Below are 27548 nucleotides of genomic sequence, written 5' to 3' on the forward strand. Positions count from 1 at the left end.
TCTCTGCTAACATCAAGGCGGTGACCCGATCCTGTAGGTTCATCCTCTACCTGTAAGGCAGGGTCGCAGAGTACGACCCTGCCTTACACAGGAAGCGGCACAAGTCCTAATCCAGGCACTTGTCATCTTCCGTCTGGATTACTGCAACTCGCTGTTGGCGGGGCTCCCTGCCTGTGCCATTAAACCCCTACAACTCATCCAGAATGCCGCAGCCCGTCTGGTGTTCAACCTTCCCAAGTTCTCTCACGTCACCCCGCTCCTCCGCACACTCCACTGGCTTCCAGTTGAAGCTCGCATCTGCTACAAGACCATGGTGCTTGCCTACGGAGCTGTGAGGGGAACGGCACCTCCGTACCTTCAGGCTCTGATCAGTCCCTACACCCAAACAAGGGCACTGCGTTCATCCACCTCTGGCCTGCTGGCCCCCCTACCTCTGCGGAAGCACAGTTCCCGCTCAGCCCAGTCAAAACTGTTCGCTGCTCTGGCACCCCAATGGTGGAACAAGCTCCCTCACGACGCCAGGACAGCGGAGTCAATCACCACCTTCCGGAGACACCTGAAACCCCACCTCTTTAGGGAATACCTGGGATAGGATAAAGTAATCCCTCTACCCCCCCCCCCCACCCCCCACCCCCCCAAAATTAAAAGGTATAGATGTACTATTGTAAGTGCTTGTTCCACTGGATATCATAAGGTGAATGCACCAATTTGTAAGTCGCTCTGGATAAGAGCGTCTGCTAAATGACGTAAATGTAAATGTAACTAGAGAGACATTCACCTGTTTGATTAGTGAGAGAGAAACCTCATGCCTTTTGGAGGAGTTTGAACCATCATCAGAAGCTACAAGGAAAACAGACACAACCACATTGTAAAATGCATACAGTCAAACACAATACATCCAAAGTCAGATGATAAATAATGAACAACTACAAGATGAAGCATTTTCTTTCAGTTTCAGTGATGACGTCAGAAGCAGAATAAAGGCAGCCACTTACTCTTGGCCTGAATAAAGCCTGAAACAAAGATAAACATGCTGAACATACATGCTGATGTTGAGGATTCAGCTTCAGTGTTTAGGGTTTGATCCCCTGTCAGCCTTTCACACACAGTGTTCTGTTCTTCATCTCTGTTCTGTTGCTGCTCTGTTACACTAAGATCATGTTTCTAAACAGAACAGTGTCCCAAATAACATCACTCCTCTGCTGAGCTGAGTGTACGACCTTCATTACTACAAAATATCCTGCACACAGCTTCATGGACTTCCTGTAAGGCTGTGTAGTCCCTGAGTATATAAAGCTAGTAGGTGAAGTCTGAAGCCTGCTGCCTGACCTGGGAAGTCCCCAGACAGCAACAGGAGATGCAAAGCTGTATACAGCAATGTGTTAGTTCAGGCCACAGGAATAAGAGATGCCAAAACCTTGCTTGGGTCATACAGCTGCTGCTCACTGGGGGGAGGGGTCACAATACATATATAACAGGAAGTAAAATGGGTGTTTCTGAAGCCTACTGAATTAAGTAATGCAGATGCTGACACTCTCAATAACATCTATGGTGCAGTTTGTGTCTTGTGACAGTAAGTTATGTGCTTTTGCGTCATCACAATCTCCATGTAATACATTAATTACAGCTTAATAAAGTGATGTCATTCTAGGTGGTAACAGAAACTCAGGAAAATCTAGAGAACATATAAAGCCTGATGTAGTCCCCCTGTCTGGTGATGATCTATACAGAACACACTACAGTACACATGAGCTCAGGTAATTCATGATGACATTGCAGAGGCAAGCTAGTTGCTGCTAGTTTCATGTTCATTGCATTGACCAGAAAGTACAAATACACAATGAATCATGGTATTAACAATCCAATTTTATTCCTGAAAATCCCTCTTACATGTAGAAAAACATGGTAATCTGCCATCATGAATACTTTGTGGTACAGTTTGAAGCTCTTGTGAAAAATAATAGATAATGTATGTAAATAATTAATTTAAATAATGAATGTAAATTCTGAATGTAAGTAATCATGTAAATATTTTTTTTTTTTAAAGTATGTAAATAATGAATGTAAATAATGTATGTAAGTAATTATGTAAATAATGAATGTAAAACAAAGTATGTAAATAATGTATGTAAGTAATTATGTAAATCATTTATGTAAATAATGAATGTAAATAATAATAGTAAATAATAATAGTAAATAATGATTGTAAAAAAAGAAAGAAGCAGTACTTCCATCTATAAATATGGGTGAATGTTGATTGTTCTCCAAACACTGACGAAGCTTCCGCCTAAACGTGTCCATTTGTTCTGACCTCTGCAGCTAAAAAATACATGAAACTTAAAGAACATTTCAGTGACAGTGGGTTTTTCCTTTCTTCAGGTACTGTGTGGTATATTCATAGGAGCTGTGATGTCGGATTTGAGCAGACATTGTGTTCATCATGAGATGAAATATCCTATCAGTCGGTACCACTTTTCAGCTGGCCTCACTGTCCTTCAATAAAGGTCCACTTTTCTCTGCTTCTCTCCTGTGAGACAAACAGACAGACAGACAAATAAAGAGACAAACATTTGGGTAGATAAAGGAAAGATTGGGATTTGATTTGCAGGACAGACAGACAGACAGACAGACAGACAGACAGACAGACAGACAGACAGACAGACAGACAGACAGACAGACAGACAGACAGACAGACAGACAGACAGACAGACAGACAGACAGACAGACAGACAGACAGACAGACAGACAGACAGACAAGTATATTCTAATGAGAGTACAAGCCACTTGATGCCACTGGACCCTTACAGATACAGTACATTACCTGTTTGATTAGTGAGAGAGAAACCTCAAGTTGAATCTGGTTCTGCTGTGTCATGGAGGGGTTGGAACCATCATCAGAGGCTAATACAAAACAGAGGGACCCAAATCGTTAGACTCCTTTAAAAGCTGTATTAAGCATCAACACTGTACATACCAATCCATGCCAGGTTCAAATAAATGTGGGCTTCTCCAGGCTTCTTCAACTCCATATGGGACACTGAGAAAGCTTGATAAATATTTGTAATGTACTGTGCTCAGTCAAATATTATTTCTGTCATTGCTCACCTGTCCTTTTCCTGTTCCACATAATAAACCCAGCTATGGTGATGAGGGCTAGGAGGATGACAGCTACCACTACTCCAATAATGATGGGGCCAGATTCAGGAGGCTTGACTGAGTTGATGAACAGACACCCATGGACACACAGTGAATATTACTGTAAATCACTGAATTCTCTGTCATAATGTAAGATATGATTCATCTTACCACTGTTTGTTTTTATGACAGACTGATCCAGTCTGATGGTGATGATGTTTTCTTTGTGTTCAACCACACAGGTGTAGTTGTTGTTCTCCCACTCCTCACAGTCCATTGTGAAGTGAGCACGTTTCTGGAAGGTTCCATCCTCATTAGGAAGAATCTCTCCATTCACCACATCTTCATGTTGGTCTTGTCCGTCTTTCTGCCAGAACACCGTGACTCCCCTGGGGTAGAAACCTGTAGCGTGGCAGGTCACTGGAGAGGAGGGGGTCTTCTGGAGCAGAGACACTGATGGAGGGACTGGAGAGAAGAAAGGAGAGGAAAGAAGAAGGATCAAAATATGAATTCAAACAGCATCTTGCATTGGGGAATGATGTTGTGTCTCAACCTGGAAACAACCGGTTATAGGTTTTGATTGAATAGGACTCCATGTGTCTCAGACAGTGTCTCTGTACCTGTCCTCTTCAAGATGCTGCTGGCAAAGTTCACATACTTCTTCAAAGTGTCAATACACTCCTTAGTGAAGTACCATTTGAGATAGTGCAGATCCTTGCTGTTGTTGTCCCACTTCTGTTTGATGGTATCTGCCTGCTGTACAGAGGTTATCCATCTCATGGTCTTCATGTCCAATGAAATGAAATCCTCACCATCGTATCCATAGTGATGGAAATAATCTTTGAGTTCAGTCCCATCATTCCACTCACAGCCGTACAAGTTCTGGATTGTGTGAACACCTGAGAGAGGGAGAGAGAGGGGTCTACCTGCAGTAAACATGTATTAACTGGGCAACGGCCATGTAATACTAGCTATAAACTGCTTTATTCATTTATGTAAGTGTGTGTGTGTGTGTGTGTGTGTGTGTGTGTGTGTGTGTGTGTGTGTGTGTGTGTGTGTGTGTGTGTGTGTGTGTGTGTGTGTGTGTGTGTGTGTGTGTGTGTGTTCGTGTGTGTGTTCGTGTGTGTGTGTGTGTGTGTGTGTGAGGTGTGCGTATGTTTGGGTGCACGCACAAGTGCATCCTGTAACCTTTTGACTGGGTTTGGTTGAACTGCTTCTTTGCAAACATAATGAGGTTTTTGAAGCCTTCATATTGGTTAATCAGGGGCTCAGTGTAGAGGTCCCAGTAGTATTCTCCTGCCTTCTCCTTCATCCACTCAGTGGTGGGGACCAGTGTCTTGGTGTTGCTGTCAAAGTACACAAACTGATGATCGTCCAGCAAACCCACCACCGTGAACTCTGGGAAGCCAGTATCACCTGAGACTGCAGTGTATAAGTATTTCATAGAGTGGGGAGCTGTGAATAAAATATTATAATTATATGATTGATTATGTAATATCATACAGTATGGAGCTGTGAATAGAATATTACAATTATATGACCATTTAATATCATACTGTCACAAGCGTCGTAAGGATTGGACCAAGGCGCAGCGGGTAAAGTGCTCATCTTCTTAATTTATTAGAAATAACACTTAAACTTAAGAAACAAACGACGAAACAGTCCCATAAGGTGCACAGACTATACAGGAAACAACCACCCACAAAACAAAAGTGAAACAAACCTCAACTAAATATGGCCTCCAATTAGAGACAACGACAACCAGCTGCCTCTAATTGGAGGTCCTACCAAAAACCCAACATAGAAATAGAAAACTAGATTTAAACATAGAAATAGAAAACATAGAACCTAAACCAAAAACACCAAAACACACAAAACAAACACGCCCTGACCAAACTACAATGACAAATAACCCCTTTTACTGGTCAGGACGTGACACATACAGTATGGAGCTGTGAATAGAATATTATAATTATATGATTGATTATGTATTATCGTACAGTATGGAGCTGTGAATATAATATTATAATTATATGATTGATCATGTAATATCATACAGAATGGAGCTGTGAATAAAATGCTATAATTCAATAATATAACATAGATGAGCTGCATGTCTTTTGTCATTTCTGACATATTTGTAAAACCCCTATCGGCAATTGATTGAATACCTACCGCACGGCCTACATTTAAACATAGATCCTCACTCTACAATGAGATGTAGTAAACATGTCACTTAGTCTGGAGACTAAGAACTGACCAAGTAGTTTCCTGAATTTCAAATAACTAGCAACATGATTCTAGAAACATTATATTTGTACTGACCTGCAGAAGTTATAGGAATCCAGAGAAACAAGATACAGAAGGAAATCATTTCTTTATCAGTTTAGATGAGACTGAATGGTAGCGCTGGGTTGAACAACACAACTGTATACCTTCTTTCACTATTCTCTCCATCATGGCAAACAAACAGGGTCATAACTTGTCAATGTTTAGCCATCAAATGTAATCATTAAGGAGTGACACAACGGTGCATACAAGACCTTCCGTTATTCAACATGATGAGTCACTTGACTTTTGTGTGTCTCTGTCGCTCCGGGGTAAAGTTTCCCCTAGGTACAGATCTAGGATCAGATTCCCCTCCCACAATCCTGACCTTAACTGTGGGTGGTGAAAGAAATATCTGACCCTGTATCAACTTCTACCAACTCCCTCTGGCATAGTCCATTTTTATTGTCAACAGAGTCCTGGCGTTTGATTGGGCACACACCAGGAAGTAAAATGGCCAGAGCAGAGACCTAGCTTGCCTTGTTTATCAGATTAAAGTCTCAGGTCATGGAATCCTTTTGGCCACCTTGTTTCTCTGCATTCTGCAAACAGTCAGGACATTATGTGACATTATGACTCAGGAAGAATAAAAAACAAGATATTCTCTCTTGAAAAGGCAGCTGATTTCATATGTTGACTGGATATACAAAACATATTAAGCCATATCTCAATGCCATTAGAAGTAAAAAAAATAATAATCATAATCTGTAAAAGTATTTAGGGTTACAATCTTTGCTATGGTGTTTAGTTTGTTATTTCACACATAAAAAAATAACACATCATGGAATAATGAGTGACTGTTGGGTATGATGTTGTACTGTAGGTGACATGAAAAAACACCATTGGAGGAATGATGATCCAATAGGAGATGCTAGTAAATGTCATTGATTATTGAGATGTTTTAATGATGATACTGATGAATAAATAACATTATAGCTTGTTTATAGTTCTAACACATACCTATATGCCTCGAGCTATATCATGGATGGTCAGTCCTTACATCCATAGCTCTGTCTATGAATTTGAGAGTGGTAACATTTCTCCAGCCCCATAGCTTTTTACTGAAACAGGGACATGGAAGACCCCTAATTGAAGACCCCTAATCGCTATCTATGTTAGTGCAGTATAATGAAAAGACTGGCTCCTACTACCCTGACCAAGGGCTTTTGGTCTTCCTGGCAAAGGCTAATTCTCTGTCAGTTAGACCAAAGGACTGAAGGCTCTAGTTCAGACTAGGAATGACTTACATACACCCATGTTACAATTTAATATTTCATATATCTTTGTTGTTGTTGTAGGAGACACCTCATAACGGCTAACATCAGGGATACCCTTGTGTCATGAACGGGGTATGAAAAGCAGGTCCTCAGCCTTGGTGACGGAGGTTGCTGCTGCTACAGGACTACGTGTGTCTGTAGTTAAGGTATGAAATGGAGGGAATAATGAGTCTTTCCACAGTATTCCTTTTTTAGTGAGAAAAATATTATATATTCCTCATTTCAAATAAGACTGTTTCCTGCTGGATTTTTTTTTTAAAGGCGTTTTAAAGTAAAAGTTTTATTTAAAAACTATATTATCTGCCCAACGACATCTTATTATTTTTTTTTTCCCGACACACTAATAATAATTCATTTTAATTTGGCGGACGCCTTTCAGGACACTCAAGGACATCTTACATTAAAAGTAGGCCTACATAAAATGAAGTGTGATACATTAAGTCATAAAATCAAGTGCATCAATCAACAGTGGAATATAACATCTAAGCAATCTAAAATCAAAGGACCAGACAAAACAGGACAGATAAAAAGAGAAGGAAGGGGTTGGGAAGAGGATACTAACCTGGTTTAGGGTAAAGGTTTGGTTTAGGGTAAGGGTTTGGTTTAGGGTAAAGGTTTGGTTTAAGGTGGTAGGGTTGGTTTAGGGTAAGGGTTTGGTTTAAGGTGGTAGGGTTGGTTTAGGGTAAAGGTTTGGTTTAAGGTGGTAGGGTTGGTTTAGGGTAAAGGTTTGGTTTAAGGTGGTAGGGTTGGTTTAGGGTAAAGGTTTGGTTTAAGGTGGTAGGGTTGGTTTAGGGTAAGGGTTTGGTTTAAGGTGGTAGGGTTTGGTTTAGGGTAAGGGTTTGGTTTAAGGTGGTAGGGTTGGTTTAGGGTAAGGGTTTGGTTTAAGGTGGTAGGGTTGGTTTAGGGTAAAGGTTTGGTTTAAGGTGGTAGGGTTGGTTTAGGGTAAGGGTTTGGTTTAAGGTGGTAGGGTTGGTTTAGGGTAAAGGTTTGGTTTAAGGTGGTAGGGTTGGTTTAGGGTAAAGGTTTGGTTTAGGGTAAGGGTTTGGTTTAGGGTGGTAGGGTTGGTTTAGGGTAAGGGTTTGGTTTAGGGTAAGGGTTTGGTTTAAGGTGGTAGGGTTGGTTTAGGGTAAGGGTTTGGTTTAAGGTGGTAGGGTTGGTTTAGGGTAAGGGTTTGGTTTAAGGTGGTAGGGTTGGTTTAGGGTAAAGGTTTGGTTAAGGTGGTAGGGTTGGTTTAGGGTAAGGGTTTGGTTTAAGGTGGTAGGGTTGGTTTAGGGTAAAGGTTTGGTTTAAGGTGGTAGGGTTGGTTTAGGGTAAGGGTTTGGTTTAAGGTGGTAGGGTTGGTTTAGGGTAAAGGTTTGGTTTAAGGTGGTAGGGTTGGTTTAGGGTAAAGGTTTGGTTTAAGGTGGTAGGGTTGGTTTAGGGTAAAGGTTTGGTTTAAGGTGGTAGGGTTGGTTTAGGGTAAGGGTTTGGTTTAAGGTGGTAGGGTTGGTTTAGGGTAAGGGTTTGGTTTAAGGTGGTAGGGTTGGTTTAGGGTAAAGGTTTGGTTTAAGGTGGTAGGGTTGGTTTAGGGTAAAGGTTTGGTTTAAGGTGGTAGGGTTGGTTTAGGGTAAAGGTTTGGTTTAAGGTGGTAGGGTTGGTTTAGGGTAAGGGTTTGGTTTAAGGTGGTAGGGTTGGTTTAGGGTAAAGGTTTGGTTTAAGGTGGTAGGGTTGGTTTAGGGTAAAGGTTTGGTTTAAGGTGGTAGGGTTGGTTTAGGGTAAGGGTTTGGTTTAAGGTGGTAGGGTTGGTTTAGGGTAAAGGTTTGGTTTAAGGTGGTAGGGTTGGTTTAGGGTAAAGGTTTGGTTTAAGGTGGTAGGGTTGGTTTAGGGTAAGGGTTTGGTTTAAGGTGGTAGGGTTGGTTTAGGGTAAGGGTTTGTTTAAGGTGGTAGGGTTGGTTTAGGGTAAGGGTTTGGTTTAAGGTGGTAGGGTTGGTTTAGGGTAAGGGTTTGGTTTAAGGTGGTAGGGTTGGTTTAGGGTAAAGGTTTGGTTTAAGGTGGTAGGGTTGGTTTAGGGTAAGGTTTGGTTTAAGGTGGTAGGGTTGGTTTAGGGTAAGGGTTTGGTTTAAGGTGGTAGGGTTGGTTTAGGGTAAAGGTTTGGTTTAAGGTGGTAGGGTTGGTTTAGGGTAAAGGTTTGGTTTAAGGTGGTAGGGTTGGTTTAGGGTAAGGGTTTGGTTTAAGGTGGTAGGGTTGGTTTAGGGTAAAGGTTTGGTTTAAGGTGGTAGGGTTGGTTTAGGGTAAAGGTTTGGTTTAAGGTGGTAGGGTTGGTTTAGGGTAAGGGTTTGGTTTAAGGTGGTAGGGTTGGTTTAGGGTAAGGGTTTGTTTAAGGTGGTAGGGTTGGTTTAGGGTAAGAGTTTGGTTTAAGGTGGTAGGGTTGGTTTAGGGTAAGGGTTTGGTTTAAGGTGGTAGGGTTGGTTTAGGGTAAGGGTTTGGTTTAAGGTGGTAGGGTTGGTTTAGGGTAAGGGTTTGGTTTAAGGTGGTAGGGTTGGTTTAGGGTAAAGGTTTGGTTTAAGGTGGTAGGGTTGGTTTAGGGTAAAGGTTTGGTTTAAGGTGGTAGGGTTGGTTTAGGGTAAGGGTTTGGTTTAAGGTGGTAGGGTTGGTTTAGGGTAAAGGTTTGGTTTAAGGTGGTAGGGTTGGTTTAGGGTAAGGGTTTGGTTTAAGGTGGTAGGGTTGGTTTAGGGTAAGGGTTTGGTTTAAGGTGGTAGGGTTGGTTTAGGGTAAGAGTTTGGTTTAAGGTGGTAGGGTTGGTTTAGGGTAAGGGTTTGGTTTAAGGTGGTAGGGTTGGTTTAGGGTAAGGGTTTGGTTTAAGGTGGTAGGGTTGGTTTAGGGTAAGGGTTTGGTTTAAGGTGGTAGGGTTGGTTTAGGGTAAGGGTTTGGTTTAAGGTGGTAGGGTTGGTTTAGGGTAAAGGTTTGGTTTAAGGTGGTAGGGTTGGTTTAGGGTAAGGGTTTGGTTTAAGGTGGTAGGGTTGGTTTAGGGTAAGAGTTTGGTTTAGGGTAACGGTTTGGTTTAAGGTGGTAGGGTTGGTTTAGGGTAAGGGTTTGGTTTAAGGTGGTAGGGTTGGTTTAGGGTAACGGTTTGGTTTAAGGTGGTAGGGTTGGTTTAGGGTAAGGGTTTGGTTTAAGGTGGTAGGGTTGGTTTAGGGTAAAGGTTTGGTTTAAGGTGGTAGGGTTGGTTTAGGGTAAAGGTTTGGTTTAAGGTGGTAGGGTTGGTTTAGGGTAAGGGTTTGGTTTAAGGTGGTAGGGTTGGTTTAGGGTAAGGGTTTGGTTTAAGGTGGTAGGGTTGGTTTAGGGTAAGAGTTTGGTTTAAGGTGGTAGGGTTGGTTTAGGGTAAGGGTTTGGTTTAAGGTGGTAGGGTTGGTTTAGGGTAAGGGTTTGGTTTAAGGTGGTAGGGTTGGTTTAGGGTAAGGGTTTGGTTTAAGGTGGTAGGGTTGGTTTAGGGTAAGGGTTTGGTTTAAGGTGGTAGGGTTGGTTTAGGGTAAGAGTTTGGTTTAGGGTAAGGGTTTGGTTTAAGGTGGTAGGGTTGGTTTAGGGTAAGGGTTTGGTTTAGGGTAAGGGTTTGGTTTAGGGTAAGGGTTTGGTTTAAGGTGGTAGGGTTGGTTTAGGGTAAGGGTTTGGTTTAAGGTGGTAGGGTTGGTTTAGGGTAACGGTTTGGTTTAAGGTGGTAGGGTTGGTTTAGGGTAAGGGTTTGGTTTAAGGTGGTAGGGTTGGTTTAGGGTAAGGGTTTGGTTTAAGGTGGTAGGGTTGGTTTAGGGTAAGGGTTTGGTTTAAGGTGGTAGGGTTGGTTTAGGGTAAGGGTTTGGTTTAAGGTGGTACGGTTGGTTTAAGGTAAGGGTTTGTTTAAGGTGGTAGGGTACACGGTTTAGGGTAAGGGTTTGGTTTAAGGCGGTAGGGTACACAGTTTAGGGTTAGGGTTTGGTTTAAGGTGGTAGGGTTGGAAATAGGAGCTAAAGGCCCGGGCACCCATGGTGGAGAGGAGGAATGGGGGGACAAGGAGACCAGCAGAGCAAGAGTGGAGGGAGCGGGAGAGGGCATAGACTGGGAGAAGATCAGAGAGGTAGTTGGTGCGGCTTTGTAGGGGAGGAGGAGGGTTTTAAAGTTAATACAGGATTGCACAGGGAGCCAAAGTAGATTGATGAGGATTGGTTTGATGTGTTCAGTTGATCTGGTGTGGGTGTGGATTCTGGCAGCAGAGTTCAGAACCAGTCTATTGATGAGTTTGGTGGGGATCCGATGAGGAGAGTGTTACAGTGGTACTGGGTCAGGTAAGAACAAAAGCATGGATGAGGGTTTCGGTGCTGGAGTGTGACTGTGAGCGGCGGAGCCTGGACACATTGTGGAGGTGGAAGAATTCTGTCTGGGTGCTGGTTTTTATGTGGGGTTCGATAGACAGGGAACTATCCAGGGAGACACCGAGGCTTTTGACTTGTGTTTACAGAAGGACTGGGAAACCATCTACGGTGATGCTTGGAGAGAGTGGATTTGAAGCCGATGAGCATGACCTCTGTCTTGTTGATGTTGAGTTTCAGGAGGTTCATGCTCATCCAGCTCTGGATGTCTTGAAGGCAGCTGATGATGAGGTGGGAGGGAGGGGAGTGGTGGGTTGGATGGAGAGGTAGAGCTGGTTGTCATCAGCATAGCAGTGGAAGTAAACTTTGTGATGTCACATGATCTTGCCCAGGGTTAGGAGGTATATGGATTCTTCTGACAATAAGCATTCATGGTTGAGGAAGGTTTTTGCACACTGATGAGTAATTAACAGGGAGGAGGTTAGAATCATAAGTGAAGTGTATTCAGAAATCTATTACTTAAAACGATGTGGTTCACTACAAATCACTTATCAATCCATAATAATTTAGCAGCTGTGAGATGGATGCCTATGTAAGTAGTAATGAGAGTGTATCTAGTCACACTGCATCAAGCTGCCCTCAAACCTAGATATCTAATACACAGTAATAAATGCAGTATCAACATTGTTCTGAAACATGTTGGTTGTTATCTAACAACCAATACCAACTGTAATTACATAACAGTTATATAGCAGTTATTATGTAAGTACAAAGTACCATGTTTCCTAATTTGTTTCCAAGTGAACAGTAAGAAAGCATTTTCATCCAGCCAGGCACTATCACACCTGATACAGCCTAATGCAATAAGTTGTAACTGCCTGAGATAGATTTCAAATAGACAGCAGATTGATTTTCTGAAGCACGAATATTACAGAGTCACATCTCTATAATCACCATTAGAGAGCTCAGCAATAATATCACACAATCTACAGCACTAACAATCATACAATGATCCTATCACCAACATGTACTTATCAGTTTTCACTTTCAAATAGAAACAGAAATACATACAAAGGTCATAGGTTTAGGGAGACGTGCCCAGGGAGAAGGAGAGTTGATCCTGGCTGGAGGTCATAGGTTTAGGGAGAGGTGCCCAGGGAGAAGGAGAGTTGATCCTGGCTGGAGGTCATAGGTTTAGGGAGACGTGCCCAGGGAGAAGGAGAGCAGATCCTGGCTGGAGGTCATAGGTTTAGGGAGACGTGCCCAGGGAGAAGGAGAGCAGATCCTGGCTGGAGGTCATAGGTTTAGGGAGACGTGCCCAGGGAGAAGGAGAGGTGATCCTGGCTGGAGGTCATAGGTTTAGGGAGACGTGCCCAGGGAGAAGGAGAGTTGATCCTGGCTGGAGGTCATAGGTTTAGGGAGACATGCCCAGGGAGAAGGAGAGTTGATCCTGGCTGGAGGTCATATGTTTAGGGAGACGTGCCCAGGGAGAAGGAGAGCAGATCCTGGTTAGAGGTCATAGGTTTAGGGAGACGTGCCCAGGGAGAAGGAGAGCAGATCCTGGCTGGAGGTAATAGGTTTAGGGAGACATGCCCAGGGAGAAGGAGAGTTGATCCTGGCTGGAGGTCATATGTTTAGGGAGACGTGCCCAGGGAGAAGGAGAGCAGATCCTGGTTAGAGGTCATAGGTTTAGGGAGACGTGCCCAGGGAGAAGGAGAGCAGATCCTGGCTGGAGGTAATAGGTTTAGGGAGACGTGCCCAGGGAGAAGGAGAGCAGATCCTGGCAGGAGGTCATAGGTTTAGGGAGACGTGCCCAGGGAGAAGGAGAGCAGATCCTGGCAGGAGGTCATAGGTTTAGGGAGACGTGCCCAGGGAGAAGGAGAGTTGATCCTGGCTGGAGGTCATAGGTTTAGGGAGACGTGCCCAGGGAGAAGGAGAGCAGATCCTGGCTGGAGGTCATAGGTTTAGGGAGACGTGCCCAGGGAGAAGGAGAGTTGATCCTGGCTGGAGGTCATAGGTTTAGGGAGACATGCCCAGGGAGAAGGAGAGCAGATCCTGGCTGGAGGTCATATGTTTGCCATACTTACGATTCAACTACCAGGCAGCCATTACCGGAAGTTTGGTCTAAGGCACCTTCACTTCTCTTGTCCTCCCAAGGCACGGCAACCTTTACAACTAAGCACCAGAGTCACATAACGAGACGCACCTGGGCGCAATTACAGTTAGGTGACGCATGTCACACCAATATAGCAGTCGACTTGGGTATTCTGTAATGTTTAATTAGAGAACTACAGTGCCTTGCGAAAGTATTCGGCCCCCTTGAACTTTTCGACCTTTTGCCACATTTCAGGCTTCAAACATAAAGATATAAAACTGTAATTTTTTGTGAAGAATCAACAACAAGTGGGACACAATTATGAAGTGGAACGAAATTTATTGGATATTTCAAACTTTTTTAACAAATAAAAAACTGAAAAATTGCCCGTGCAAAATTATTCAGCCCCTTTACTTTCAGTGCGGCAAACTCTCTCCAGAAGTTCAGTGAGGATCTCTGAATGATCCAATGTTGACCTAAATGACTAATGATGATAAATAGAATCCACCTGTGTGTAATCAAGTCTCCGTATAAATGCACCTGCTCTGTGATAGTCTCAGAGGTCCGTTTAAAGCGCAGAGAGCATCATGAAGAACAAGGAACACACCAGGCAGGTCCGAGATACTGTTGTGGAGAAGTTTAAAGCCGGATTTGGATACAAAAAGATTCCCCAAGCTTTAAACATCCCAAGGAGCACTGTGCAAGCGATAATATTGAAATGGAAGGAGTATCAGACCACTCCAAATCTACGAAGACCCGGCCGTCCCTCTAAACTTTCAGCTCATACAAGGAGAAGACTGATCAGAGATGCAGCCAAGAGGCCCATGATCACTCTGGATGAACTGCAGAGATCTACAGCTGAGGTGGGAGACTCTGTCCATAGGACAACAATCAGTCGTATACTGCACAAATCTGGCCTTTATGGAAGAGTGGTAAGAAGAAAGCCATTTCTTAAAGATATCCATAAAAAGTGTCGTTTAAAGTTTGCCACTAGCCACCTGGGAGACTCACCAAACATGTGGAAGAAGGTGCTCTGGTCAGACGAAACCAAAATCGAACTTTTTGGCAACAATGCAAAACGTTATGTTTGGCGTAAAAGCAACACAGCTCATCACCCTGAACACACCATCCCCACTGTCAAACATGGTGGTGGCAGCATCATGGTTTGGGCCTGCTTTTCTTCAGCAGGGGCAGGGAAGATGGTTAAAATTGATGGGAAGATGGATGGAGCCAAATACAGGACCATTCTGGAAGAAAACCTGATGGAGTCTGCAAAAGACCTGAGACTGGGACGGAGATTTGTCTTCCAACAAGACAATGATCCAAAACATAAAGCAAAATCTACAATGGAATGGTTCACAAATAAACATATCCAGGTGTTGGAATGGCCAAGTCAAAGTCCAGACCTGAATCCAATCGAGAATCTGTGGAAAGAACTGAAAACTGCTGTTCACAAACGCTCTCCATCCAACCTCACTGAGCTCGAGCTGTTTTGCAAGGAGGAATGGGCAAAAATTTCAGTCTCTCGATGTGCAAAACTGATAGAGACATACCCCAAGCGACTTACAGCTGTAATCGCAGCAAAAGGTGGCGCTACAAAGTATTAACTTAAGGGGGCTGAATAATTTTGAACACCCAATTTTTTCCGTTTTTTATTTGTTAAAAAAGTTTGAAATATGCAATAAATTTCGTTCCACTTCATGATTGTGTCCCACTTGTTGTTGAATCTTCACAAAAAATTACAGTTTTATATCTTTATGTTTGATGCCTGAAATGTGGCAAAAGGTCGAAAAGTTCAAGGGGGCCGAATACTTTCGCAAGGAACTGTATTTTAAAGTGCATTGTTTTATTACACATGCAGTCTTCATTACATAAAGCATATTTAGGTTAAGCTACACATGACTAAGTCGCATGACTAAGTCACTTAAAAGTGTCTGTTTAATGGTGTATATTATTAGATAATATTATATGTGGGCTATAATATCTTTATAATATTGATATAGTCATGGGTCACGTGCGTTATTGTGTGTTTATAACCTACTGTATCTGGCCTGTTAGTCAGTTGAATATCTGGTTAAATAGTGAAACAACATTGTGTGTTTATAACCTACTGTATCTGGCCTGTTAGTCAGTTGAATATCTGGTTAAATAGTGAAACAACATTGTGTGTTTATAACCTACTGTATCTGGCCTGTTAGTCAGTTGAATATCTGGTTAAATAGTGAAACAACATTGTGTGTTTATAACCTACTGTATCTGGCCTGTTAGTCAGTTGAATATCTGGTTAAATAGTGAAACAACATTGTGTGTTTATAACCTACTGTATCTGGCCTGTTAGTCGGTTGAATATCTGGTTAAATAGTGAAACAACATTGTGTGTTTCTAACCTACTGTATCTGGCCTGTTAGTCAGTTGAATATCTGGTTAAATAGTGAAACAACATTGTGTGTTTCTAACCTACTGTATCTGGCCTGTTAGTCAGTTGAATATCTGGTTAAATAGTGAAACAACATTGTGTGTTTATAACCTACTGTATCTGGCCTGTTAGTCGGTTGACTATTTGGTTAAATAGTGAAACAACATTGTGTGTTTATAACCTACTGTATCTGGCCTGTTAGTCAGTTGAATATCTGGTTAAATAGTGAAACAACATTGTGTGTTTATAACCTACTGTATCTGGCCTGTTAGTCAGTTGAATATCTGGTTAAATAGTGAAACAACATTGTGTGCTCGCCTTAGCTCTGTCACGGTAGAACTGTAGCCCGTGGAGCTGGAGAAAGAGCACCCATTGTCTTGTACCACCGCATCTGTACAATAAATCAGAGATTTGTTCCAGTTTTTATCCGTTTTTGTTTTGCTATATTGGGGGGCTGCACTGCTAAAAACAACGTCTCCTATGGAGCCTGGTGCAAGGGATGATGAGGAGGTAATTGTTAGAGGAGTGCAGTGAGCAGGTGGGAATGTAGGGGTGCAGGAGGTCAGTAAGGTATGAGGGTGCCAGTCTGTTGAGTGATTCGTAGGTGAGCAGAGCAGTTTGAAGGGGATCCTGTATTGTTCAAGCCAGTAGCTCAAAACACTTTCACAACGACAATATCCTCTGTTATAGTTGACATCAGCATACAATATTGTCATCTCAGATGACCTGATAACCCTCAGTGGCAGGTGGGGGAGTTTACGTGAGATGGAGAGGAGGAAATTTCAGGAGATGGCTGAGGAGCTCAGGAAGCCCAGGGATAAAGGACAGATGGCTGTAGATGTTAGGGCAAGAAGAGTTGATGACCACAGAAAGTCATTTAAAGCCCAGGCCAGAGTAACAGTCATTAGTATGGCAGCCTAACACTATATTTTAGCTAACACTTTTTAGCCACTAATTTGTAGTTTATAAGTGTTTCATAGGTAGTTTATTGGACCCTTATTAGGTATTACTTCAGTTAGATTTCAGCAGCTCTCCAGTTGTTTGAACCAGCGACCTTTGCAGCTATTGGCTCTGACTTAAAAGCTGCAAATTAGTGCCTGATAAGTGAGGGCTTAAATAAAGTGTTAATGTTTTAGAACCTCACACAGGGTAAGATAAGAAGTGTTAGTGTTTTAGAACCTCACACAGGGTAAGATAAGAAGTGTTCGTGTTTTAGAACCTCACACAGGGTAAGATAAGAAGTGTTAGTGTTTTAGAACCTCACACAGGGTAAGATAAGAAGTGTTCGTGTTTTAGAACCTCACACAGGGTAAGATAAGAAGTGTTCGTGTTTTAGAACCTCACACAGGGTAAGATAAGAAGTGTTAGTGTTTTAGAACCTCACACAGGGTAAGATAAGAAGTGTTCGTGTTTTAGAACCTCACACAGGGTAAGATAAGAGGTGTTAGTGTTTTAGAACCTCACACAGGGTAAGATAAGAAGTGTTCGTGTTTTAGAACCTCACACAGGGTAAGATAAGAAGTGTTCGTGTTTTAGAACCTCACACAGGGTAAGATAAGAAGTGTTAGTGTTTTAGAACCTCACACAGGGTAAGATAAGAAGTGTTCGTGTTTTAGAACCTCACACAGGGTAAGATAAGAAGTGTTCGTGTTTTAGAACCTCACACAGGGTAAGATAAGAAGTGTTAGTGTTTTAGAACCTCACACAGGGTAAGATAAGAAGTGTTAGTGTTTTAGAACCTCACACAGGGTAAGATAAGAAGTGTTAGTGTTTTAGAACCTCACACAGGGTAAGATAAGAAGTGTTAGTGTTTTAGAACCTCACACAGGGTAAGATAAGAAGTGTTTAGTGTTTAGAACCTCACACAGGGTAAGATAAGAAGTGTTAGTGTTTTAGAACCTCACACAGGGTAAGATAAGAAGTGTTAGTGTTTTAGAACCTCACACAGGGTAAGATAAGAAGTGTTCGTGTTTTAGAACCTCACACAGGGTAAGATAAGAAGTGTTCGTGTTTTAGAACCTCACACAGGGTAAGATAAGAAGTGTTAGTGTTTTAGAACCTCACACAGGGTAAGATAAGAAGTGTTAGTGTTTTAGAACCTCACACAGGGTAAGATAAGAAGTGTTCGTGTTTTAGAACCTCACACAGGGTAAGATAAGAAGTGTTCGTGTTTTAGAACCTCACACAGGGTAAGATAAGACGTGTTCGTGTTTTAGAACCTCACACAGGGTAAGATAAGAAGTGTTAGTGTTTTAGAACCTCACACAGGGTAAGATAAGAAGTGTTCGTGTTTTAGAACCTCACACAGGGTAAGATAAGAAGTGTTAGTGTTTTAGAACCTCACACAGGGTAAGATAAGAAGTGTTCGTGTTTTAGAACCTCACACAGGGTAAGATAAGAAGTGTTCGTGTTTTAGAACCTCACACAGGGTAAGATAAGAAGTGTTAATGTTTTAGAACCTCACACAGGGTAAGATAAGAAGTGTTCGTGTTTTAGAACCTCACACAGGGTAAGATAAGAAGTGTTAGTGTTTTAGAACCTCACACAGGGTAAGATAAGAAGTGTTAGTGTTTTAGAACCTCACACAGGGTAAGATAAGAAGTGTTAGTGTTTTAGAACCTCACACAGGGTAAGATAAGAAGTGTTAGTGTTTTAGAACCTCACACAGGGTAAGATAAGAAGTGTTAGTGTTTTAGAACCTCACACAGGGTAAGATAAGAAGTGTTAGTGTTTTAGAACCTCACACAGGGTAAGATAAGAAGTATGAAAGAAGAGAAGAGGTTTTAATATAGGTTCAGAGATGACTTAAACATAATGATTGTGTGTTACAGAAAATGTAATTAGTCATTTGTTTTCAGTATAAAAACTGTACAATTTACTATATCTTATAAAATAAATGTAATGTTTGGATCCTCCTTATGTAGTTTAATAATAAATGTTCATCTTATTAAGTTGTCTGATTTCTAGGATCTGGGGGTGGAGGCTGTTGTCCTCTTCTTGAAGAAACATGGAGAACAAAAGGAGGTGCAGCACCTGGCCACTAGTGAAGCGTAACAGTGTTCTATGCCAACTGGAGATGTCGGAGAATTTGGCCTTTTCTTTGCAGGTAAAGTATTATTGTAAAATAGACAATGTGGTTGCTGTGTTTCTTGTTTTCCTAAATATATCCACAAATACTTATAATGATGATAATGAATTGGGTGCTTATACTTATCCTATATTATGTGAAGTGTCATTCTGCACCATGTTCTTTTAATTGTTCACAGGTGTAAACACAACAGGACCACAGGAGGGTGGGAGGAGCCAAGTAGATCTAGTTCAGGCAGATAAGAGCATCTGCTAAATTAATACAAATGTAAAAATGTTAAAGACGTCTTCAGTTCTAAATATTAGTATATTTATGTTTAAAGTGATTTTCTTTCTCACAATAGGATGAAGGAAAAAAGGAAACCGCACACTGCTCTTGATAGTATCACTGATATTTAATAAGCTTACGTATCGGCCTAACGGCCTTCGTCAGAGCTTATGTGAATTTTCTGAAAACAGCACCTTTATGTAGACCTAGCCCCACCCACATCCGTTCCACGTATGGAAAGGAGTTGGAGGCAAAGGAAAAATAAATAAGTGCTTCCAAACATAACAATATGCATTTCACAAACACTACAAAAGCGTATAAATAAGACGCATTGAATACGTCCATAAAACCACAATGAGGACATAGCAAGTTTTCATTAATTATTAAGTACATCATATGAAAAACATCAGAGTAATCTTAAATAGGGACATATTTCAAATTCACAACATAACATACATAGGCATTTCATCATTAAGTCCTTTAGGAAATAATGTCTGGAGGGTGAAAATCCAAAAACATTCTCTTTTGCTCAGAGTATTATTAATATCACCTCCCCTGTCTGATATCTTAACTTTCTCTATGCCACAAAATGTAAAGGTAGAAATGTCATGCTTTAGGTCATTAAAATGTACTGCGACTGGATAATCCCTGTCGTTTCTCCTGATTGAACTTTTCTGTTCACTAATTCTCTGTTTGAGAGAGCGGGAGGTCTTACCGACATAGCAGAGCCCACATGGACATTTCTTTCTCACAATAGCAAACAGCAGATGCATTTAGTCACAATAGATTACAGCCAAAATGTAATTTTGTTGTTTAGTGTTACCTGTAATGTAGTATGTAACATTTGATGTTTGATATATACAGTATGTATGTTATCCATACCAAGCTCTCTGTGTCTTCCCTGTTAGATGGATGTGGTGGAAAAGGTTGGTTCCCCTAACGCTCTTTTGAGGAGGGGACCATCGTCATTAGATTTCTGCGGCATGAGTTAAACATCAAGGGACCGTTATCTTTTGGAAGGAAACTGTCATACCATGATCTGCTCCATGTTGTGGGGGTGCTTTCCTGCAGGAGGGACTGGTGCACTTCACAAAATAGATGGCATCATGAGGGAGGAAAATTATGTGGATATATTGAAACAACATCTCAAGACATCAGTCAGGAAGTTAAAGCTTGCTCGCAAATGGGTCTTCCAAATGGACAATGACCCCAAGCATTCTTACAAAGTTGTGGAAAAATGGCTTAAGGACAACAAAGTCAAGGTATTGGAGTGGCCATCACAAAGCCCTGACCTCAATCCTATAGAAAATGTGTTGGCAGAACTGAAAAAGCGTGTGCAAGCAAGGAGGACGACAAACCTGACTCAGTTACACCAGCTTTGTCAGGAGGAATGGGCCAAAATTCACCCAACTTATTGTGGGAAGCTTGTGGAATGCTACCCAAAACGTTTGACCCAAGTTAAACAATTTAAAGGCAATTGTACCAAATACTAATTGAGTATAAACTTCTGACCCACTGGGAATGTGATGAAAGAAATAAAAGCTGAAATGAATCATTCTCTCTACTATTATTCTGAAATGTCATATTCTTAAAATAAAGTGGTGATCCTAACTGACCTAAGACAGGGAATTTTTACTAGGATTAAATGTCAGGAATTGTGAAAAACTGAGTTTAAATGTATTTGGCTAAGGTGTATGTAAACTTCCGACTTCAACTGTACATATAACCTGCATATTTTCTAATCGGGCCACAGAGGAACCTCCGTTCTAGCACCAGACTGAAGGTTACCTCCAGATCGGTCCTCTGTTACTGTGCAGTCTGTGGAGTGCAGTCTGGAAGTGACTGCTGGTTGGGGACCATCGATGGAGGATGCTGTTCTGCCTTTCCATCATCTTGAGTTTTCTGTAATCGGAAAACTTCTAAATACTTTGACCAGGGAGATCAATTATATTCAATGATCTAACAATTGCACTGTTAAAAACTAACTGAGGAAGTACCTCTCGATCTGCACAAGCTGAAAAACAGCTGTTCCATCGCCACTTTCCTGCTGTGCCCCAAAAATAAAATTATTAGAGAGGGCATACAATAATGCATGCCAAAAAAGAACACCTTTGTTCTGTCATTTGAAATTAATGACATGCATTGCAACTGTATGTTGCTGGAGCATTGCAACATATTGCTCCTCCCAGCACAGAGCAGGTTTTTGCCTCTCAAGAGTGACACTGACATTCCTGCCCCAAACTCTAGTGGTGTCCAGTGTTGTTCCTAAAACATAAGTGACAGATGTGACAACCTTTCTAATCAATAGTGAAATGATATGCTTAGATCTTTGATACAATGGTTTACCTGAAAGAGATTTCTGCCATTTCCCTTTCTGCCTCTGTTGCAACTTCTGTGGCTCGGGAGAGAGTCCTTGGGAGAGAGTCCACAAAACATTTTGTTTTTAGGAACATCACTAGAGTCAACCATCATCAAGTAAATGAATAACAATTCCAAGTGTACTAACATTGCCTCTAGCGTATCTTTTTCCCATGGTGGAGAAAGGCATCAGTCAGGAAGTCAATACAATGGGACTGCGGCATCACTTTGGTGACCTTCCCAAAGCTTCTCAGATACGACCAAAGCTTCTCCATCTGCTCCCCATCTGCCAGTCAAGCAAGCACCTTCGACATATCATGTGTTGAATTTCATCTAGAAATATAAAATCATGTCATACCATGATAAAATGGTTATTTGGTTAAACCTTAGAACATTTTCAAGTACCTGACATGGCAAGTCATGTCCTTAAGCATTGAAAACTGGCACAACGAATTTGGTCCCACGCTTCAATTCAGGAAAGTTTCTCTAAAAAGTTATGGACAAAATGTTAATGTTAAAACTATTTTGGGTGAAAACTGCTATTCAAATGTTAAAGTTGAATAAAAGATCTTGAATAAAAAAAGGTTAATTACTTGTACATGTGGTTGCATCTTGAAGATGAACTAGATGTTCTTGCCACTCACCCCCTCCTTCATTTCTCTCAGTAGGTACACTGCATTTGACAAACTACAGAAGAGACACATCATTATTTGCAAACTAAATTAATCGATGACTGAACTAAAAAAAATCCTTAATGCTGCATCCCACCTTTCACCCTTTTTCATGTTCCAGAAGTGAAGCGGGTGCTCATGCTCTCAGGAAAGCCCCAACACGACTGTCTCGTCCAATTTAGTTGTTTTGGGTTTGGACCTGATGGCGTTGACAACTTGAAATCCATGGCAACCGTAAACATTTTAAAAATATATATAAAGTAAAGTACAGGTATAACGTACTGAGCTGTTTGCTGAAGCAGAACACACACAGTTGTGCCAGGTTCAGTGCCTAAATGAATATTACCAGCATACCGTCTCCAACCTTAAGACCACTGAGTCAAACAGATGAAGTGGAGGGACAACTGCATGAATTAGTGGCAAAGTTTGATATCATCATTTTAGACTTCGTTCACATTCCCTTCCAGATGTGCATAAGGTAACAATGGAAGGTATCCTTAAATTGCAGTGCATATTACATTCAGGCATAATGTTATCACTTTACCCCTGTTGGTGATACGGGCTTACAAACAAATCAATCCACATCAGGTTGGTTTGCGGAGTACTTTTCCTTATGTTTTGGTGGCTCATATCTTGATTCTGACAACTTTTCCAAGGCAAAGCAAAAAGCCCACCTGCTGCTACCACCACTGTTCCATTGTCCTGTAAAGAGATGTCAAATATACCTGGATACAAATTGTAGTTTTTGGACTCCAGGAAGAGTAGCTGCTGCTTTGTAACAGATCATGGGGACCTAGCATTACACAAAGTAAACATAATCAACAAGCTTAAGAAGTTTAGGTTTGGTGAAAAATGTATGAGAAATAACGTTACCTCTGGGTGCATATTAATTAGCATTGTCCCAGCCATGACAGCCCATAGGGCAGAAGACTATCTCCTGTTTCAGTAGCGTGAGGCAGCTTGATACACAAGTGTACCCCCTGGACAGGACACTAGTCTATCACAATGCCTTACCCCGAATCCATCTGTTTAATGCGGAGTGCCAAGCAGAGATGCATTAGGTCCCGCCTTTTAGAGTCTTTGGTATGACTAAACTGGGGATGGAACCCAACCTTCCAATCTCAGGGTCGACACGAACCCCAAGGCCACTGAGTTGATGGGCGCATTATGCTTTAAATAAACAACACCCGCTGCAGATTCTCAGCTGTTCTAACTCAAAACTGAGGTTTTAGGTTCTCCTTTAATAATTTAAACTTGAAACGAGTTGTTTGAGAACAAACGCTTGCCCAAACTGTCTTGTTCACTTTAATATCTGCAAAACCATGCCTTCCAAGTTGTAAAGGGGTGGCCAGCCACATAATTTATTTTAAAAGTCTTCCATGACAACAAAAACTATCCCATTGACTATATCCAGTAATAGTTTCTTATTGTTCTAGTTATGATATCATAACACAGTTACTCTACTACAATGAAGACATAAGCCATAATCAAGGTATATACACTGAGAATACCAAACATTAGGAGCACCTTCCGTTTGTTGAGTTGCAACCCCCCCTCCCTTTCTCCCTCAGAACAGCCTCAATTCGTCGGGGCATTGACTCTATAAGGTGTCGAAAGCGTTCCCCAGGGATACTGACCCATGTTGACTCCAATGCTTCCCACAGTTGTATTAAGTTGGCTGGATATCCATTGGGTGGTGGATCATTCTTGAGACACAAAGGAAATTGTTGAGCATAAAAAACCCAGCAGCATTGCAGTTCTTGACACAAACCGGTGCGCCAGACACCTACTTCCATACCCCGTTCAAAGGCACTTACATTTTTTGTCTTGTCTATTCACCCTCTGAATGGCACACATATAAAATCCATGTCTCAATTGTCTCAAGGCTTAAAAATCCTTCTTTAACCCGTCTCCTCCCCTTCATCTACACTGTTTGAAGTGGATTTAACATGTGACATCAATAAGGGGTCATATTTCACCTGGATTCATCTGGTCAGTCTATGTCATGCAAATAATGTTTTTATTCTTAATGTTTTGTAAATTCAGTGTATATCATTTGAAAATGCAACAAAATTGCTTTGAACATTTTGAAAAACACTAAAAAAGTTATGTAGAGATGAAGTTGAAAGGTTTTTGTTTACTGTAAGATATTACAAAAAAAATGCTTTATTTCTTACCAAAGTCATCAAATACCCCCAGAAGTCTACTGTGGTAGAGTGAGTACTTATGGCCATCTCTCTGACTCCAGTGCCGTTCAAAAGCAAATGGATGGGTCCTTCTAAATTGACCATCCTTAAGAGGAACTGCATTGGTTATAAGTTGGGGCTTGGTTTCAATGATTTAGCCATGGTTAAAAAGCATGACCTGGTGAAAATAGGTAAGTTGTGGGTGGAAATATGTCTGAGAGAGAGAGAGAGAGAGAGAGAGAGAGAGAGACAGAGAGAGAAAATACATTTAGTTGATCAGTTTAAGTACAACTGCAATAGTACAAATGATTGGTTTTAAAGTTATGACAGTAATAGTCAGTGGGATAAACCTCTGCGAAGGCCTCAGACGCTGACCATTTAACTTAACTTATGTTTGAGAAATTAGTTTCTTTGTCAGTTGGGAATATGATGAAACATGGTAAATGATAATTACCTGCCAGTTCTCCAGATAGTGCACACTGTTTTTATCTTTATGGGTGGCCACCACACAGTCAGAGCAAAATGTTGTCTCAGCCCCACAGTCATTGCACCGTCATATTATCTCTGGCTGGATCCCACACAAGGAGCAGATGGATTTTACTCAGGGGCCATGTTCTCCACAAGGATGTTGTGCAGCTGTTCCCTCATCTCTCTCCATGCAGCCACTGTTTCCACTTTCCTCCTCTGAGCACTGCTAGTCTGGGTATCACTTGTAGCCGGATTATGGTCCTCCTTTTGGGCCTGAGGAGGTTCTGAGCCAGAGGTGCAGCACTGAGGGACAATGTGCCTCTTTCACTTCAGAGTCTTGCCTCTCAATGGGATTTCCTTTACCAGGATAACGTTTTTTTGTTTTCCCAAATTTGGGCATTTTTGCATAGTTATGAAATAAAGACAGTTATGAAGAATCAGATAAAATACATATAGCTGATCAAAAATTCAAGGAAGGCAAGAAACCAGCAAATTCCTGTCCACTTTAAAATAAGACTTTCAAAAGGTATTCACCATATGTCTCTGATGTTTCACAAATCCTTTGACAAGGATTATGCAACATTAGGGTGTATAGCAGCTATGCATACGGAGTGGTGGACAGCGGTTACCGTGAGGACATGACGGTTGAGGAGGCGTACGAGCTGGGCCGACGTGGCATCACCCACGCCACACACAGAGATGCCTACTCTGGAGGAGTGGTCAACCGTGAGTGACCTTGTTCTGAACCTTTACTCATTCTATAACGATTCATTTGATTTGACTTGACTAAGTCAGTTCGTGAGACCATGTGAAGCATAGATAGGTGCAGGATTGAGTTTGATGTATGTTGAGATATTGTTTGTTTGTTGTGTAAATTCCCAGTGTGAATTCCATTCAAGAGGTTATAACTAAATATACAATTATAATCTAATCTCATAAGGATGTATCCATAGTAAAAAGTATTCATATGCTGAATCCATAGGAAATTACAATGTAAACAATACCTTTAAAATGTGTTTATGTGTAACTGTGTCTGTGTTTGTCCAGTGTACCACATGCAGGAGGACGGCTGGATAAAGGTGTGTAAGGAGGACGTGTCAGAGCTGATCCACCGCTACAGGAAAGGCATGTTCTGATCATAGATCAGTTTCTACACCCACACAGACACACTGTGTTCTCTATCAGCTGATCCCAGCACTGCTCCAAATAAAGACCGTTTTCAAACTGCATTCTCTGGATTGTTTAACCTAAAGGTCTTATATGCCGTCACAACTTGCTGTAACTCTTACCAGTCCTATTAAAATGTACAGTATTATAATCTACCAGTTATTTACCAGTCATTGGAAAAGGTTTGTAGAACTGTTTAATACAATACTAATACTACAAACATTTTCTCTGTAAAGTCTGTTGAGACTTGTGAAATACACTTGACAACTTTGTAACTTGTAGAGATTTAGTCAAATGTTTTAGCCTACTAAACGGTCAAATAACATAACCTCATAACCAACAGTTGAAGGAGTGTCACGTCCTGACCCTTGGAAGAGGTCATTTTCCATAGTAGAGTGGTCAGGGTGTGACAGGTGGTTGTTTTGGGTGGTTTTGGGTTTTCTGGTTCTATGTGGGAGTTTTCTAGATTTCTATTTCTATGTTTTGTTTTCTATGTTTTGGCCGGGTATGGTTTCCAATCAGAGGCAGCTGTCTATCATTGTCTCTGATTGGAAGCCATACTTAGGCAGCCTGTTTTCATGTGTGGTTAGTTGTTTTCCGTTTTGTATAGTGTCCTGACGGAACTGTTTGGCTGTCATTTTTTTTTTTTTTTTAATTAAGTGTTTCATTAATAGATTCATATGAGCACTCTACACGCTGCGCCTTGGTCTACTCCATTTGACACCTGTGACAAGGAGGAAGTAAAATTTAGAGTCCGTATAGTTTTGCCTAGCGTATCTGCCTCCAACAAACTGTTTCCTGAAACACAAATACATGTCCCAAACCAGTCGGATGTGTTTGACCATGTATCTTTTGGTTGTCACCATTCTGTAAATTTCCACCTTAGTATAGGAGTTAATTGTACAAATGAAATTCTACAACCAAAATGTTTGTGATATCAGAGGAAGTTTTAAATTAATGGAATGAATAAAACCTGAAGAAGCCTATTTTTCCCGTATTATGTTCATTTTCTCAGCTTGATAAATGAGTCACTGTGGATATGAATAGTCTGTGCAGTAGTTACATGTGGAGTATACTATAGTTCCCAGTGGGTTATTATGAAGAGAATTACATCCCTTACAGAAACTACATTCCATAAAATAGTCTACCAATGTTGATCATCTGTTGCCAGGAAAGATTATGTGCAACAGGTCTTGGTGAATACCAGATGATAAGATACAACAGAGGGCAGAAGTGGGGCGGCAGGGTAGCCTAGTGGTTAGAGCGTTGGGCTAGTAACTGAAAGGTTGCAAGTTTGAATCCCTGAGCTGACAGGGTACAGATCTATCGTTCTGCCTCTGAACAAGGCAGTTAACCCACTGTTCCTAGGGTGTCATTGAAAACACTAATTTGTTCTTAACTGACTTGCCTAGTTAAATAAAGGTACAAAAAACAGTAAGTATTTTTTTAATCAATAAATATAATTTGTTCATAGGCCATAGTTCACTCACCTGTTTTCCAGGTCTGAATCAGTCCCTGATTAGTAGAGAATGAAAACTAGCAGTGACATGGACCTCCAGATAAGTAGATACTGAACATGATTTATTCTTATCTCTATCATATGATCATGTTCAGGACAAAATAGACAGTGCAGAGATTATCTATTTTAATAAGCATTTTATTCAAACATCTTTCATACAGGTCAACAAAATATCTAGAATGACCTTTATTCAAAAGCCTATTATATCGTTACAAAATAATTGTGGAACTCCTACACCTACACAGTACCCAAAA

At 41.2% G+C, this 27548-nt stretch overlaps 1 protein-coding gene and 1 long non-coding RNA gene across 4 annotated transcripts; one reads left to right on the forward strand and one right to left on the reverse strand.

Moving 5' to 3' along the window:
- Nucleotides 1–2212: 2212 nt before the first annotated feature.
- Nucleotides 2213–6003, reverse strand: LOC115175916 (class I histocompatibility antigen, F10 alpha chain). 3 transcript variants are annotated; one of them, XM_029735561.1, is made up of 7 exons: nt 5461–6003; nt 4324–4590; nt 3756–4034; nt 3307–3600; nt 3106–3213; nt 2822–2901; nt 2213–2527 (listed from the first exon to the last, which is right to left on the reverse strand). In XM_029735561.1, exons 1-7 carry the CDS (start codon nt 5507–5509, stop codon nt 2486–2488), a joined length of 1119 nt encoding a protein of 372 aa, XP_029591421.1. In that variant the 5' UTR covers nt 5510–6003; the 3' UTR covers nt 2213–2485. The 3 variants fall into 3 exon arrangements, with proteins under 3 accessions (XP_029591421.1, XP_029591422.1, XP_029591423.1); XM_029735562.1 differs by lacking the exon at nt 5461–6003 and having other exon boundaries at nt 2214–2527; nt 4308–4430; XM_029735563.1 differs by lacking the exon at nt 4324–4590 and having other exon boundaries at nt 2215–2527; nt 5461–5986.
- Nucleotides 6004–25199: 19196 nt separating this feature from the next.
- LOC115175925 (uncharacterized) lies at nt 25200–25837 on the forward strand. The gene is made up of 2 exons (XR_003872122.1): nt 25200–25334; nt 25656–25837. It is a non-coding gene; the product is annotated as an uncharacterized LOC115175925 (long non-coding RNA).
- The last annotated feature ends 1711 nt before the right edge of the window (nt 25838–27548 follow it).

Source organism: Salmo trutta, chromosome 36 (assembly GCF_901001165.1).
Source record: "Salmo trutta chromosome 36, fSalTru1.1, whole genome shotgun sequence".
Lineage (NCBI taxonomy): Eukaryota > Metazoa > Chordata > Actinopteri > Salmoniformes > Salmonidae > Salmo > Salmo trutta.